At 33.5% G+C, this 13,960-nt stretch overlaps 2 protein-coding genes across 5 annotated transcripts; both read right to left on the minus strand.

The window, feature by feature from the left end:
- Positions 1 to 4,151: 4,151 nt before the first annotated feature.
- Positions 4,152 to 5,520, minus strand: LOC101204622 (1,2-dihydroxy-3-keto-5-methylthiopentene dioxygenase 4). Its single transcript, XM_004145347.3, has 5 exons — positions 5,360 to 5,520; positions 5,188 to 5,275; positions 5,005 to 5,099; positions 4,675 to 4,914; positions 4,152 to 4,599 (listed from the first exon to the last, which is right to left on the minus strand). The coding sequence occupies exons 1-5, from the start codon at positions 5,369 to 5,371 to the stop codon at positions 4,471 to 4,473; spliced, it is 564 nt and encodes a 187-aa protein (XP_004145395.1). The 5' UTR covers positions 5,372 to 5,520; the 3' UTR covers positions 4,152 to 4,470.
- A 1,407-nt stretch (positions 5,521 to 6,927) lies between these two features.
- Positions 6,928 to 11,716, minus strand: LOC101204377 (protein TIFY 4B). 4 transcript variants are annotated; one of them, XM_031881231.1, is made up of 9 exons: positions 11,354 to 11,716; positions 11,013 to 11,137; positions 10,631 to 10,785; positions 9,706 to 9,796; positions 9,444 to 9,609; positions 8,752 to 8,814; positions 8,200 to 8,263; positions 7,857 to 8,062; positions 6,928 to 7,402 (listed from the first exon to the last, which is right to left on the minus strand). In XM_031881231.1, exons 1-9 carry the CDS (start codon positions 11,469 to 11,471, stop codon positions 7,386 to 7,388), a joined length of 1,005 nt encoding a protein of 334 aa, XP_031737091.1. In that variant the 5' UTR covers positions 11,472 to 11,716; the 3' UTR covers positions 6,928 to 7,385. The 4 variants fall into 4 exon arrangements, with proteins under 4 accessions (XP_031737091.1, XP_004145394.1, XP_011649171.1 ...); XM_004145346.3 differs by having other exon boundaries at positions 7,857 to 8,068; positions 11,354 to 11,715; XM_011650869.2 differs by lacking the exon at positions 8,200 to 8,263 and having other exon boundaries at positions 7,857 to 8,039.
- Positions 11,717 to 13,960: the final 2,244 nt, after the last annotated feature.

Genomic DNA, 13,960 nt, shown 5'->3' on the forward strand with positions numbered 1-13,960 from the left:
TGCAATTTAAGTTTTATGATCATAGTAAACTGGAGGAAAAGCCTCAAAAACTGATCAAAATCCTGAGAGTCAAGCTAGGTAACCAAGGACTGGAGGTAAACTTAATCCTCTGAGAAACAGGAACTAGAAAAAACAAACATTAAAACTATCCCACATTTTCTGTTTGATTGGGATTTACCAAGCGAAGTTTGATTTTGATTGGATGTGAATATTATTCTTTGTGAAATTGTTCTGTCTAATGGGCTGTATTGGTGCAAAACAAGTCATCTTGTTGGTCATATATAATTAAATTTGTCTTCAACCACAAGCTTAAGTTTTTGGATGAACTGCTTTAATATGGTATCAGAGCAGGTGGTGCCCCTACATTGTCTTTTCCTCTCCAATTAAGATTGATTCCACTTGTTGGACCTTTCAAATATTTCAATCCCACAAGTGAGGGGAGTGTTGGTGCTATATAATTAAATTTGCTTTTGGATGAATTGGTGGTTTAATACTTTAAGTGTTTCACTCTTTCCTATGTAGTTACAATTTGTAAATCTCTTTTGTAATCACCTATAGGTGCTTGGAGTCTTCCCTTGTTTCATTTATTCATTGAAATGTTTCTTCCCTAAACAAACAGAATGTTTCTTCCCTAAACAAAGGTATTGGTTGCAGGTTTCAAGGTTGGGTTTCGGGTGTGCAGGACTCTCGGGACTTTACAATGCTCCCCTCACTCATGAAGATGGATGTCATATGATTAAACAAGTTTTCACTTGAGGAATGACCTTTTTCGATACTTCTGATCTTTATGGAGCCGATCGTGATAATGAAATCATGGTTGGAAAGGAGTGTTTTCTATAACACAAACTTAGAAAGGTTGTAGAGTTCTAATCCTTACAGATTAGCTGAAGATGGTCCACATGCCAGGCTTTGAAACAGCTTCCTCGAGAGAAGATCCATTTAGCTACAAAATTTGGCATTGCGTGATTAGGAAGCTTTCAGTTTGCAGTGAATGGGACACCTGAATATGTAAGGAAGTGCTGTGAAGCAAGTCTTCAGCAGCTTCAAGTTGATCACATTGATCTCTATTATCAGAGCATCGCCTCGACCTATCTGTGCCAATTGAGGAAACTGTGAGTCATTTCTTCCATTGACGACTATTTTGAGCTTTATTTTCCCCACTGTTTAAAAATAACAATCACCTTCTCAAATTTTGATAAATGTCTGTGAAGATGGGAGAGCTGAAGAAGCTGGTGGAGGAGAAGATAAAGTACATTGGTCTATCTGAAGCAAGTGCAGACATTATCCGTAGAGCCCATGCAGTTCATCCAATCACTGCCTTACAGATGGAGTATTCGCTGTGAACCCGTTAAACTGAAGATGAGATAATCCCACTTTGTAGGTGAGAAAAGGCAACTAGAAAATACGAAGTTATATCTTGACAGACTTATTGGATGAAGAGATGATATTATGTAGAGAGCTTGGAATTGGGATAGTGGCTTACACCCCTTTGGGTCGAGGTTTCTTTGGTGGAAAGGTGGTTGCATAGAGCTTGCTGGTAAGGTTGTAAGAGGAAAACTCAGACCAAGTAAATTTTTTTATCATATAACTCGTGGATACGTTGTGAAATTCAAGGTTCAGCAAGGAAAGTATAGAAGTTAATGAACCTATCTACAAACGACTTGTTAAGCTGGCTGCCAACTGTTGCTGCACGACTGCTCAGCTGACTCTAGCATGGCTACTCCATCAGGGAATTGATATAGTTCTCATCCCAGATAAGCTAAATATTTTCCTCTTCTTGTCTAGATTGGAGTTCTAAGAATGTTAATGGTTGAAGAATGCCAATAATAGATACCAAAGAGACTGAAACTTCATCATAACATCTTGAATGATAACATTTCAAAATTAAAATAACATTAAACCTAATTTAATGGTGCCTAGTAGGCATAGAATATCAAAATAGGAAATCTAGAAATAAATCTCTGCAATGTCATTGTCTCTCCATGTCATACTTACAGTCTATATATCTCTAGTAAGTAAAATTAATATATAATATAAGATGTTGAGAAAAGATTGAATTGCATACAAAACTTTGGTTCTGTAAATAAAGGGTATAGTTTGTTCTGTTGACAGTTCAAACTCACTGTTTCGCTTCCCATCCGCAACAGAGACAACCAAAGTTGGAAACCTTCACAGCAACATTGGGTCACTAAGCGTGAAGCTAGCAGAGAAATTAGTGATGCTGTGCCAATTGATGAAGTTAGCGGTAAGAGAGAATATGATGCTTTCTCCAGATATATGTGGAACTATGCAGATTGGTCATCAAAGGGCTGAAAGCTACGTCAGACCTCTCATCCTTGGTTGTTAGTTGTTACAACTTCAGACATGAGTAAACATTTCATTTCCCAGCTCTGCCATACAACACTACAGATTATAAAATTCTCTCTTCACATTGTTCGCTATACAAATATGTTTTCATTCAAAACCACCATAAGATCATATAAGTAACCTTATGTTAAAATCTCATTCAAAATCTACAACATTCCATTTCTTTAAAAGAAAAAAAAAAAACTTCAATTTCATTCTTTTTCCACCACACAAGTCATACAAAATGAAGACTGATAAAAGACTTGGATAGTTTTCTTCTTCTTTTTTTTTTCTTAAGAGGGTTTTATATGTTAGAAGCCACAACTTTATGGGTTTATTCATAATATTTCTATGGGCCCTCATGAACTAGAGTAGGAATGAGAAAATAGTACCCAACCAAGGACCTATTTGATAACCATTTGGTTTTTAATAAACATTACTTCACCCTATTAATTTTTTTTTTTTTTTTTTTTGTTATCTACTTTTTAGGAGTGTTTTAAAGAAACAAAATTTGAAAACTAAAAATTTGGCTAAGAATTCAAATGATTAGTAAGCGAAGTTGAAAATTATGACAAAAAAATTATAAGAAAACTTGCACAAATCTTGGGGTAAAAGAAAAAACAAAAAATCAAATGGTAATTCAATGCAAATACCCATTTTGCTGATCATTCCATTTTTTGTTTTTGTTTTTAAAGATTAAGCTTATTTCATTTCCATGTCTTACAATGAATTGCATATCTTTCTTAAATACAATGGTTGAATTTTTAGCCAAATTTCAAAAACAAAAACAACTTTTTAATAGCTCCTTTTTTTAGTTTTCAAATTTTGGATTGGTTTTTAAAATGATTGGTAGAATGTAGATAGAAAGGAAAAAAGTCTGAAGTGAAAATAGTGTTTATAGGCTTAATTTTCAAAAACAAAAACAAATTGGTTAGCATACAGGGTCAAAGTTGTCGGATCTTAAACTACAAATATTTAACTTTGAAACTATATTCGGCCCTCATTTCAATGGTTCACTTATCCACTTTGATTGGAGTATCCTAGGAGGTGGGTCACCCCCCCAAAGAGAAAAAATGAAAAAGGGAGGCAATCAGGGTTCAACAAATAGGCCCATACTGCCATAAAATTTGGCAGCAGCAGTACAAGGCTGCTGGCTGACCGAATTATACCTGAACATGGAATCAAACTCAGCTTGCATTCAAGGGGATAATACTTAATATAAGTGAAGTTTTCAAGGCATGCACATTGGATTCGGAATCAGTATAAAGTAAAATTTGGCAATACAAACGCACCAAGAAGATTGTTTTTTTTATATCCATGAGTGAGCTTGGCGCGCTAAAACCCTATAATAGTTAAGTGTTCAATAAAATCTCAGAAAATTATTTAAACTACGTCTCTTTTTTTACCACTAAGTTAGTCCAGATGGTTGACCCAATCAGTCAATTAATAGCACAGTAAGATAATTTATCAGAAGCCAAGCGATAATGAATAGAAAAAGCATAAAATTAACATCAATGTTACAAATTCAGAAGATGCTTACAAGAGAGTTGGCTTGTAGGTATAAATTTTCTTATCCTTCCAGTGACGAGCCTCTGATCTCCTTGAGGCACGAAACTTTCTTGTCAGCATGAAAACCAAAAAGTTAATAATCTCTGGAGGAAAAAACACCATAACTGGCCCTCAATACTTTAGAGAAGAATACAATTGACATGTTATAAAAGAACAGTAATCTTAAGGAAGTGATAAAATTATTTATCTGACACGTGAACTCAATAATTCCTGAAGCATTATGGAACAGACTATCGTCAAAGAAAGGTACTATAGGCTGGTAGTATTAATAAACACAAATATGAGTTTCTGTAGAACAATAAAAATAAATGTAATTTAAGCACAACAAAAGAGAAAAAGAAAACCATTCAAATTCTGCAAAGAGAAAGATTCCCATCTTAAAAATACAATTTATTTGAGAATATCTAAGTTTCAGACATTTACTTAGACCAGGTTTCAACAGCAGTTGCCATATTTATACAGTATTTAATCTAAGCCATACCCAGCAATACAAGACCTGAGCTTAACCCCATAGCTTTGTATTAAATGGCATAGTACAGAAGAACACACAAATCTTTAATGAGCCTTGAGTGCCACTCCAGCTTTCTCAGTGAAGGACATGAGGTACTCTTTCCTTGCTGGGTGCTGCTCCTGTGGTCGGTTAAAAGGGGTCCAAACTGGCTCTCCCTTGAATAGTCTCATTAACTGTAAATAATCCAATGAATTGATAATTAATATCTTGAAATGAGAATCTTTGAAGTTAATGGTATTTAATCCTACCTTGGTATAATTATTGGTGTCCAGAGTAAAACGATGGTAGATACCAGCCGGCAAGATGATAAGATCGCCGGGCTTAATCCAGATTCGAATCCAACGGTCGTTCTTGTCCCGTACATCAAAGTAGCCACTTCCATCCAAACAGTAACGAATTTCCTCATCAGCATGAATGTGTTCTGTGTAGAAATCCTTCAATTTCCCTTCGTAATTGGCAAGTTTCTCTGGAGATATATCAAGTAAATCCTACCAAATCAAAACAAAATTAATCAAAAGAAGAAATTAACGAAAACATGTAAATGCAAAACGGCGATGGAATACTGAATATTCACAGACCACGTAGTTATATCCTCTATCGTCTCTGATTTTCTTCAATTCCTCATCGTTTTCATATATCTCAGGGTTCAATTTCCAATACAAAACGCCTAATTCTGCAGATAATTCATTCGATTCAATTCAATTCAATTATAGGGCTAAAAATCTGTTTCAGAAGTTATGGATAAGAGGATGGAAGTGCACCTGCCAATTGATTCATGGAGACGAATTCTTTAGGGTTTGGGTGATGAGGAAGCCTCTGGTCTTCATTGCAATCGTCCATAAACCAAGCCTGCAGAAACATAAGTTTCATCCATCAATCTTTCGACTAAATGTGGATATGTATAAGAAGCAGTTGGGTTGGGTGGAGTCTTACCTCGATCGCCATTGTTGAAGCTGCTCTGAGTTGAAAGGTCGAGAATATACTCCGATTAAGAATGGAGCTTCAAATTTAAAGGCAGTGGACGGCGGAAGGAACAGACTCTCTCATCGGTTGAGTGATGAAACTGGAAGATTCCAAGCAGATTTTTTTATTATTATTTTTTACTTAAAAATTTGTTTAATTAATGTCAATGGAGCTGCCACGTGTATGGGAGATTCTTTTCAACCTTGTGGTAACCTGGATGAGTGATGACATGGAATTTTCAAATTTTTACCACCATGCACAAAATTATGGGATTTATTTCATGACTAATTATGTGAATTTTATTTTTATTTATCCATTTTTCAATATATTTATTTAAATTTTTATACTCTCAATCTATGTTTGTTTCTATTCTTCAACTTTTTAAAATGGATCATTTTAATTTAATAAAAAATGAGGTGAATAGTTACTTTTCAAAGTATATACATGAACATTAGTTAAAGTAAAAAACTACCGCTACTTAATGAATTTTTAAGTATTAAAATTTGAATGAATAAAAGTTGAATCTAGATAACCAAAATAAATATTTTAAAAGTATTTGAGATTTCAAAAATCCAAAATCAAAAGTATAAGTTATTTTGTAGATTTAAGTTGAGTTTAGTTAATAATATAAATTAATACAAATAATGATGGAGTAGTTCTCTCCAGTTGTTGGTACTCAAACTGTGGATGAATTGTTTTTACCCAGTGAATTTAATTACATGCCAGTTACCAAATATCTCCTTGAACATCTTTTAAATTGATTGTCTTAAATCAAAGATAGATATCGTTACAAGTGAGCTAGTTAAAGTCAAGTTCTTGAAACACAAATTGAACTAAAAGCAAAATTATTTTTTTTAGAACATTTGTAATTCATAAATTTCATAGTATTTTTAGTTTGTTTAATTTTAACATAAAATAGTATCATCTATCTAAGATAAATTAGGCATAGATTGTGATATTTTAAAATAATTTTCTTAAATTTAAACCATTAATTTATTGAAATTAGTTAAATTATAATTTTCATTCAAAGATATACAATAGGTTAATAAATTCAAAAAATTAATCTAAAAATGTAATAAATAGTAATTATTTTGTAAAAGAATTAAAAATAAACTAGGACTAAATATATGATTTACAGATTCTCAAAAAAAGAAAAATTATAAAAAGTAAAGAGTATAAAAAACTAAAATGTATATATTAATCTAAATTTTTAATATTTTAATATTCAACTTTATACTTAGTTGTGTGACAACTAATTAGTGACTATTTTATTATATAATTTCATTTAACTATTTTCGATATTCCTATTTACACTCATTTTTATATGAACTTGTTCGATGGATTACAAGATTTTTAATTATAAAACTTTGTCCTAAATCCTACCTTTCATTTACATCTCGATTTAAGTTTTTTCATCTCTTCCCATCTCAAAAAGTTCCCTCTACTTTCTCGAACGTGATGCTCAAAATCAAGTAGCTAAAGTGATGCTCGAACGTGAAAGAACGGCATCAAAACCAACTACGGGGCGAGTTTGAAGCTTGTGAAAACTGAATACAGGCATTGTGTTTTGTGGGGTTGGATGCTAAGCACTTGCAAATATGAATCTGGTATACACAGAAAGAAAGAGGGTCTTGGGACAAAAGATAGCATACATTTTTTTATACACGATGCATGAGAACATCATCATCTCAACCCAATAAGCCTTGATAGCAGAAACATGAACAAGTTCCTAATCATCCTACCATCGGTTGCAATACCGTGTTCTGAGTTACAAAATTGATCAGCTTGAGTGAGATACTCATACCGTTTGGATATAGACACCTCTCCCACGCAAGATCTCCAAAATATGACTGGTTCATGAAGGTCTACATAACGCTCCTTAACACAGCCAAATCGTGCAGCGGATAACCATTATCGAATTTGCATCTCTTCTTTCTCTCAAGTTGTCAATCACAAGGATGATGTTTGAAGTAGCATGCCATCAACGAAGTTCAACTCAGCACTCCTGGATATCTGCAGAAAACTCCCAAACTCAGATATCAAACAGCTTTGTACTACATATATAACAAATGGGTTTGATTTTTAGAACTCACGGACACAATTATAACCCATAGAACAAATCCTGTTTAAGAAAAGTCGTCTAACTATTGGGCTGTTGTGTGCTTTTAACAGCTTTTATATCCAGATCCTAGAATACGTCAGCTTCTTTTTAAAAAAAAGAACTGATATCATGGCTCCCATCAATCTATTGCTTCTAGAAATTAATAAAGGGTGAGGAGAGGTCAAAACAAAGAAAACTGCGTACATATATAAAAGTTTTCAAATGACTACAGAAAATGCTGATAAATCTATAGGCCATCTTAGTTAAGAAAGTGAATTTTAATTGCCAGTTTTAATGAGTAATGAAAATACATATAAAGGTAAGAAAAAAGTCAACTGCTAAAATAAAAGCTCTACAGGTATCTACCTTTGACATTAAGGTCGACAGAAAAACATGCAAGTTTTGGCTGATTGTCAGCTGGTCCAACGAAGGCTTTTGCTACTCCAGTTGGGGATAAAGAGCTCGTCACAATTTGACCTAAATTCTTATTGGATATGTGCGTCCTCATTTGATGGTTCATATATCCCTCCAGGCTAGGAGAAGACAATCCTGTATTTTTCTTGTTCTTTAACCTTCCCCTTACAGAAATATAACCACAAAGATGGGAGGGAAATGAATGAAATGAGATTGGAGACCACAAAGCTTATGTACCATGCAAGATGTCATCATTATAGACTTATAACAGAAAAACAAACTTAGTCAAAGGTACCTGTCCTTTCGCTTTTCAAGATATCTCTGTAATGAAACTTTCCGACTCGCCTGACCCTCAACATCTAATATGAAAATTCACAATTTTTATGAAAAGCTATTGAATAGATCAGCTGTTTCTATGGGTAGCTGTTAATTATTTGCATGGGCAAAGGGGGGAAAGAAACGTCATGGAGACTGGTCCAACTAAATGGCAACTCGTGGATGAGAGATAACAATTTAGAATGGGAAACAGTAGCAGCAAAGACGGAAACTTTTACAGCAGGGAGTCATAAGCTCTAACTTACTATTGACAAGACTTGTTACATTATAAATTCATTATAATGAAACCCACAAAATCAGATACCAGCGTTTGAAATTGAATTAACATGGAAAAAGGACAGTTGAATTGTGAACATAAAAGTTGTAGTTGAACTTTTACCAAATTATACCACCAACAAATATCTGGTCAACGTACAGAATTATTTACAATTCTTTCTAACAAACATGAGAAATACAAGGTTTTTATTTTCATAATGCAATTAACAAAATTGCAAGCAAACAGAATGGTTACCAGAATCCCGCATACTGGTCCCCTTTGCATGCTGCTGCTGCTGAGGGTGCTCACCCAACTTCTCTGTCAAGTCAGTACAATCTGTCACTTAAATAGCTACCACCAATTTTGACTTGCTAGAGTGTGCTACTTCTTGAGAAATTTGAGAAGAAAGGAATAAAAAATTGCTTAGAGGGTGGAAAATGGACATAAGAGACTTTTGGTCTCTTGTTAGAATTCATGTTTGACTACGTTCTCAAAGACCTTTGTATTCTATAGTTTTTTTCTTTTTTTAATTGGATTCCATTTTTGTGGCCTTTGGTTATTAGTATGCCGTAAATAATCTAACATTAATCAAATAATTATTACCTTTGGGATGCTAATTGGTATCTTTCTCCACTGGGGTATGTGTATAGATTGGCAATAGTGAACAACATTACTAAACTTCATTTTAAAAGGAGATATGTGTACAAAATCAAAAGACATCTAAACTCTAAGAGGCAGTTTAACGTGGAAAAAACGAGTAGCTTCATGGAGATCCAAGATCTATCTATCTATCACCAACAAATGTAGATTTCAGAACCTATGGCTGCTAGATTACCCACCAGAAGTATGGTCCAATAAAAGGTGCCAAGTGGAGTTGATGCTACAAATAAATTTTCAAAGCACAAAAAATCATTTTGCAACAAAATTGCTAGAGCCCACATACTAACCTGTGTGCACATTTCGATAGATGGTAGCACTAGGAGGAAGAAAGTCATCTCTGTCACTGGAAGTCTGCAAAAGACATGGTGGAGACTGACATGCAGCAGTTCCACTCATGGGATGATTCTGAGGGAAATGAATTGGACTAGCTGCAAGATGCATGATTGCCCACGCCTGCAAATCCAGAAATGAGTACGTCATGTTGAAAGGGAGAGGAAAAAAGAACATGTCCATGATAAATATTCTTCAGAAATCAGATAATGTCTATACCTTATCTGGTGGAACTCCATCATACACATTCACCTTGCCACAATAGAAAATTGTCATTTGGCCATCCACTCCATTTGTATCGTATTGATCTCTGTCAACCATTAAAACATTTGTTCCCATCTCTTTTCAGTTAGAATAAATTTGATTAAAGAATGAAAAATTGGAAATCATTTAAAAAGATTAGAAATTCTCTAAAAGGTGCATGTATAGTCTTCAAAGCAGAATTCCAGAAATTTTTTATATAGATGTCAAAATCGAAGTTATTGAGATTTGAGTGACTGATCAAATATCAGCCAAGCCAATTTGTAAAATATAAACCAAAGAAAAATTCCCAGAAACTTATTGTCACTTTCCATGCCATATAGTCAGGAATCAACAAATAAGGCATCATCAAGTTTCAGCTCAGGTACTGCTATAGCAAAAATACATCCAGGTATGCCAATGGGATTAACCATGTAGGACTGTGACTTTAAGGAAGAAAGAAGTGCCCACAACCTTATTCACATGTTTGCATTCTAAAATATCAAATCAAACCTATAGCTTCACAAAGAAATAACAAACTTCTCACGATAGATAGTTCAAGTAACTTCTTTCCAGCAAGACTCTAAACTTGACCAGCAGATAACAGATAACTTCTTCATAGCTTCACTTTCTTTTCTTATGCTCACATTTGAAACCCCAAAATTTTGTTCATGCCTAGTAATCGGGGAATAAATGCCAAAACAAGGATCCATGGTTCATTCACAACTTTTCAAAAGCACGAACTCTAAAAGAACAGCAAAACTGCACAAAGTTGCATGGTTAGAAGATGAAACACAACGTGGCATACATGAATCCAGGCATAGGAATTGCTAAACGTATACGATCCACAGATCAACATCAAATGGAAGAAGTAGCAGAAAGTCTAAGATATTCAAGGATAAACCTGGGACTAGTAACATTGTTCTCTGGTTCAACCGGGGGATCCTCAGGAGTAGATTTCGCAGTCTCCACATTGCTATAAGCAGATTCATCAACTGACATTGTAACCTGAGCATCATCACTCGGTTCTTTGGGTGAATCACCTTGATTTGAATTTATCTACACATACATCATTAGTAATGAATTTGAGAAGCATTCACAAATTTTCTCAAAAAAGAAGGGTTAAAAAAGTTGATCAAAGAAAACCCTTCATTCAGTAAGTGAAAAAAACAGGACTTTGAGTGGACATTTTCAAGGGAGATCTTTTTTATTTTTCTTTATCAGCAACCAAACAAAAGGTTGAGTGAGAAAAGTCCCAAAAGCAAAATTATGAAACCAAAACTCACCCGAGGCGAAACGACGACCTTCCTGAGAGCGCCGGCGCCGGAATCATCACAAGGCTCAAGCAATGCTTTAAGAGAAATAACCTGCTGGATCGCCTGAGATTTGTTCCAAGAGGGCCGCCGCATTCCTGACCCGACACGTGTGAGGACACAAGCAAAAAATAAAAACAAAAATTAAAATCGTAATCATTCTTCCAAACCCGCTAAACAAGAAAGGGAAGAAGAAGAAGGAAGAAAGAGAATGGAAGCTTCCGTGATTTGGGGGCGCCGGAAAAAATGGAGGGAAGAAAGGGACAAAAATGGAAATTACAGAAACAAAGAAGAGGGTGCTAAAAAAAAAAAACCTTTTTCTTTTAGGTATTTGCGACAATCCTCTCGAGTGAGCTGCGAAATGTCATCCTCCGTCAACTGGTTGAGGGGTTTGTCGAGTATAGACCGGAACGTCGCCGCACCGGCACTCATTGCCGCAGATTCCGAGAAAACGGACGAACCAGGTGGCACTCCGCCCTAAAACCTTCAATCAAGGCCGGAAAGATAGGGAATAGAGGGCGGCGACGGTCATCGGAGAGCGGCCGGCGCAATTTCAGAGGCGGAAGAAGGGGAATTGAAGAAGGGGGTGGTTGTGAACTTGATTAAGGAGGGGGGGCGTCTCTCCAATACGGCAGGGAGAAGTGGTTTTTTCTTTTCTTTTCTTTTCTTTCTTTTCTTTTTCGTTTTTTCTTTTATTATTGTTATTATTAATTATTATTATTATTCATTATTAAGTAACTGCGCTTCTCCCTAGACTGCCACGTAAGTAGGTTACGTGTATTATTGACCTCATTTAATATATTGTTATTGTCATTATTACACCTCCCCTAATCTTATTTATTTCACTAATTTGTCATTATAGAGTCTCCTAACTTACTGTAATACTATTATTCCAAACAATAACTTACTAATTACCTTATATTGTTTTACCTCCAGACAATTAAAATAGCCTATCATAGCATAACACTTTTAATCCTTAATTTAATTTTCATATGAACTTAGATTTGAAAAATGACATTTTTGTTCTTTTTAAGTTGGATTTTATTTTTATGGTCTATGAAATATTCATTTGGACTATAGATGGTCTCAATATTGACCACTCATTGTCAGGAGAGAATACAGCAAATTTAAAATATGTGTATTATTATTCCAAAAGTCTTCATCAACACAAATTCAACACTCAAATAACATCAAACATACATTTCATTCTTCAAATCTTAACCCTAAATAAAATTTAAATTCAAGTTTTAATAATAAATTTAAATTCACCAAATAATTGAAACATTTTTAAAATAACTACTCATCCAATCCTTCAATATGAGCAATGAGCTCATGATCATGCTTGTCTAGAGCATGTTCCCTACATCTACGGTACCCCTAGCTAACAATCCTTTTTTTTCATGATTTTATTATACATTAAACTTTTAATAATGTCAATTGGGCTCATAAACTTTTTTAAAAGTTAAAATTAGATCATCGAGCTTACAATAATCGTAAAAGATTGACTCAATATGATACAAATTCTATCTCTAAACTTATATAATTAGTAATGCGTGCAACTATGTAATTTTGAAGGTCCAAATTTAAATTTTTGTTAAGTTTGAGGTCTAAATTTTAATTTTGAAAGTTTAAAGATATAATTGCAACTAGTGTAATACTTTGCTGTCATTTTGTACGTTTAGTCGTTACAAAGAGTTTACCTAAAATTATACTACACTAATTGTTACATTATCATTCATTTGGTCACACATCCATAACTATCTCTTTGTGTAGTTACGAAGAACCATGATTATGACCAAAGGTTATCGTCTAGTTAAATTTCAAAAAGACTTGCCTATAAGTCTTTTTCAAACACAAAGAATCAAATAGACACAAATTTTAAGTTATTAAAAGGAGGATACAAATTTGATTCAAATAAATTTTGAAAATAAATCAAATTAAAGTATTTCACCACCACTAAAAATAGCTTTTCAAACCGTTAGTTTAATGTTTAATTTATAATTTAACTTAATCAGTATATATAGCTCCCAACTATTACTTGAAACGCTACTTTATTTTCTTGAAGTCTAATATTTCGATTCCCCACTTAACTTGTGTTTGAACTATTAAAAAACTTTTAAAGTATTACTTTAGTTCATGTAATTTTGAGTTTGTTTTACTCTAACACTTGTACTTTCAAGTGTCAGCATCTAGTTCACCAGTTTTCGATAAATTTTGAATTAATCGTGTCTCTTAAACTTTTTTTTTTGTAGAAAATGATTGAATATCAATAATAATGTGGGTAAATTACAAAGATTATACTCAAACTTTTTATTGCAAATCCTAAAACTTGTAAAAGTGTTGTAACTAGATACTTAACTTTATAATTGTTACCATTTCTACGGCTACCTAAGTTTGAGAATTCTAATCTTTTCAATTGAAAATTTATGGATCTAGTTGTAAGTTACAACTTTCATTACACTCCATACTCTATGAACCGTTTTTTATTTACCTTTATATTGTATGCTAATATAATTTTAAAATTTATAGTGAAAATATTTTTTAAAAAAATATAGACAAAATCCCGTCTAAATTTTAGATTTATTAAAAATAGATTAGCTAAAATTTAAATAAAAATTTGAATATATAGGGATGGAAATGATATTTTAAGTTTAAGAAGAGAAAAAGAGGTAAGAGTGTTTTTAAGTGAGATAAGATATTTCCAAAAACAATGACTCCAATAGAGGGGATTAATTGATTTAAGATTTATTAGAAATACATTAGGTAAAGTTTAAAATCTAAAGTTGACAAAATCCGTGTACTATTCGTATTTAACCTTGAGAGATTGATAGAAGTGTTTTATTTTTGTTTTAATAGAGAGTGCATTAAACCTGAATCAGAGGAGAATTAAAGGACCAAGATTATGATTGATAATTGCATTT

Source organism: Cucumis sativus, chromosome 2 (assembly GCF_000004075.3).
Source record: "Cucumis sativus cultivar 9930 chromosome 2, Cucumber_9930_V3, whole genome shotgun sequence".
Classification (NCBI taxonomy): Eukaryota; Viridiplantae; Streptophyta; class Magnoliopsida; order Cucurbitales; family Cucurbitaceae; genus Cucumis; species Cucumis sativus.

What these genes read in the sequence shown, in the direction of transcription:
- LOC101204622 (XM_004145347.3), bottom strand. An exon ending in CTCCATGAATCAATTGGCAG is followed by an intron (nt 5,100 to 5,187) that starts GTGCACTTCCAT and finishes AATTATCTGCAG; the next exon opens with AATTAGGCGTTTTGTATTGG. An exon ending in ATAGAGGATATAACTACGTG is followed by an intron (nt 4,915 to 5,004) that starts GTCTGTGAATAT and finishes TTGATTTGGTAG; the next exon opens with GATTTACTTGATATATCTCC.
- LOC101204377 (XM_004145346.3), bottom strand. Translation starts at nt 11,471, where the DNA reads ATGAGTGCCGGTGCGGCGACGTTCCGGTCTATACTCGACAAACCCCTC. An exon ending in AGGTCGTCGTTTCGCCTCGG is followed by an intron (nt 10,786 to 11,012) that starts GTGAGTTTTGGT and finishes ATGTATGTGTAG; the next exon opens with ATAAATTCAAATCAAGGTGA. An exon ending in GACCAGTATGCGGGATTCTG is followed by an intron (nt 8,264 to 8,751) that starts GTAACCATTCTG and finishes TTTTCATATTAG; the next exon opens with ATGTTGAGGGTCAGGCGAGT.